Here is a 2,419-nt window from a genome sequence, read left to right as displayed (position 1 = left end):
CTAAGAGAAATAGCAGAGCACAAGCTCAACACAAACCCGAGCCTTACACATGTAAGACAAAAGAAAAGGGGTATGACACCTGACAGAAGTGAGTGGCTGAAAGCAAAAGTCGATAAACTGGTAAAAGCAAATATCCTAAGGGAAGTTCGATATCAGACTTGGGTTGCAAACCCAATGCTAGTTAAAAGGATCTTGGCAAATGTGTGTAGACTTCACGGATATCAACAAGGCATATCCTAAAGATAATTATCCGCTACCATAAATAGATTGAAAAGTTGAGTCATTAGCAGGTTTTCGGCATAAATGATTTTTGGACGCATACAAAGGATACCATCAGATACAAATAGCAATCATGGATGAAGATGAAACAGCCTTTCACATAAGTAAAGGCATTGCTATACAAAAATGTCCTTCGGACTAAAAAATGCAGGTGCCACATGTCAGCGCATGATTGATGAAGCATTCAAAAGCCAAATAGGCAGAAACTTGGAAGCATACGTGGATGACTTGGTTATCAAAAGTAGCTCGAAGCAACGGTTGTTGGATGATGTCTTGAGACATTTACGTCTCTACAAAAAATCAACAGGAAGTTGAATGTCTCCAAATGCAGTTTTGGAGAAGTGGAATGCAAAATCTCCGATCATATTATCACGGAACAAGGTATACGCGCAAAACTAAAGAAGATAGAGGCAATTGAAAGTATGCCCTCGCCAAAAAGTAAGAAGGAGGTGCATAGTATAACAGCAAAATTGGCAGCACTTACAAGATTCTTATCCAAGTCCGCGGAACGTTCATTACCGTTCTTTGCAACGCTAAAAAATTGTCTAAAGAAGACATATTTTAAAAGGACTGAAGAAGTGGAAAATGCCTTGCAAGAAATGAAAAAGTTGTTGAAAGAATTACCAACGATGACTGCGTCGATCGTGGGGGAGACATTGATACTATACATAGCCGCATCAAAGGAAGCAATAAGTTCAGTCTTAATTGCAAATCGAGGACAGGTGCAGATGCCTGTATATTTTGTTAGCAAAGCCTTAAATGGCAGTGAGTTGAATTACTCTGCAATTGAAAAACTGGTATATGCCTTAGTGCATACGGCCAGGCGCTTACGGCGATATTTTCAAGCGCATCCAATTATGGTCATAATAGATCAAACAATAAAGCAGGTGTTGCACAAACCAAAAAATTCTGGTCACATGGCCAAATGGGCTATTGAATTGGGTGAGCATGAAATAAGTTTCTCTCCTAAAAGTGCAGTCAAAGGGCAAGTGTTGGACAATTATTTAGCTGAAACAGCAGGCGAAATTGAAGTTTCACTCGAAACAAAAGAAATTGCACCTATCCCAGAAACTTTATAGGAAATGCACACCGATGGAGCATGTGGTCCAGAGGGTACATGTGTTAGAATAGTTCTCGTAAGTCCAGAAGGGGAAGAATATACATTCTCCTTATGCTTCAGCATTCCAGTCAAATAATGAAGCAGAGTACGAAGTACTGTTATCCGGCATGAGAGTGGCAAAACATCTGGAAGTATGTGAATTGTCAGTTTATGTTGACTCGCAGTTAGTCACAAATCAATTCAATGGTGTATTTGAAGCTCAAGATGAATTAATGCAAAAATATCTGAAACTGGTGCAAAAACTTGCGACTGACTTTAATATCTTCCAGATAATGCAAGTGTCGAGGACGCTAAACAAAAAAGCAGATGCGTTAACTAAACGGGACGCATTGACATTTAGTCATTTCAAAAAAGAAATATGGGTCGAAGAAGTTAAGGTAAAGTTAATTGATACTGACTCTGTGATAGCAACGGTCGAAGAAGATGAACCATACTGGATGACACCGATAGCGGATTTCTTAAACACATGCGCACTACCAGCAGATGCGGTAGAAGCACGAAATATTAAAATGAAAGCGCCAATGTATTTGATAGAAAAGGGAATACTTTACATAAAGTTATTCTTGGTACCACATTTGCGATGTTTAAGTCCCAATCAAGATGAGGTGATCATCAGAGAAGTCCACGAAGGATTGTGTGCGCATTCATGGCATAAGAAAGTTGCGTAAAAAATAATGAGACTTGGTTATTATTGGCCGTCAATGTATAGAGATGGCGCAGAAGTAATACAAAAATGTCAGTCATGTCAATCACTCAATTGCATGCGCCAATAAGCAAAGCTCCGCGACATCCGATGATCCCAATATTCGCACCATGGACATTTTGAAAATGGTCAATTGATATCGTCGGGCCATTCCCATTGGGCCCATATATTAAATACTTAACGTACTTTTTCATAATAATTTATTTTTATCTATGCTTGCTTATAGTTGTAAAAAATGTGAATTATTTACCAGGAGGTGTAAAATTCTTGGTTGTGGCCATTGATTACTTTACCAAATGGGTAGAAGCTAAACCACT

The 2,419-nt window shown here is 38.8% G+C and overlaps 1 protein-coding gene across 1 annotated transcript; it reads left to right on the top strand.

The window, feature by feature from the left end:
- The first annotated feature begins 1,506 nt into the window (after positions 1-1,506).
- On the top strand, positions 1,507-2,067 carry LOC139897715 (uncharacterized). Its single transcript, XM_071880410.1, has one exon. It carries the CDS (start codon positions 1,507-1,509, stop codon positions 2,065-2,067), a length of 561 nt encoding a protein of 186 aa, XP_071736511.1.
- The last annotated feature ends 352 nt before the right edge of the window (positions 2,068-2,419 follow it).

This window comes from Rutidosis leptorrhynchoides, chromosome 1, assembly GCF_046630445.1.
Source record: "Rutidosis leptorrhynchoides isolate AG116_Rl617_1_P2 chromosome 1, CSIRO_AGI_Rlap_v1, whole genome shotgun sequence".
Classification (NCBI taxonomy): domain Eukaryota; kingdom Viridiplantae; phylum Streptophyta; class Magnoliopsida; order Asterales; family Asteraceae; genus Rutidosis; species Rutidosis leptorrhynchoides.
The sequence above is the reverse complement of the archived record's forward strand: the minus strand, read 5'-3'. Positions and strand labels throughout refer to the sequence as shown.

Coding starts and splice junctions, on each gene's coding strand:
- LOC139897715 (XM_071880410.1), top strand. CDS start 1,507: ATGAGAGTGGCAAAACATCTGGAAGTATGTGAATTGTCAGTTTATGTT.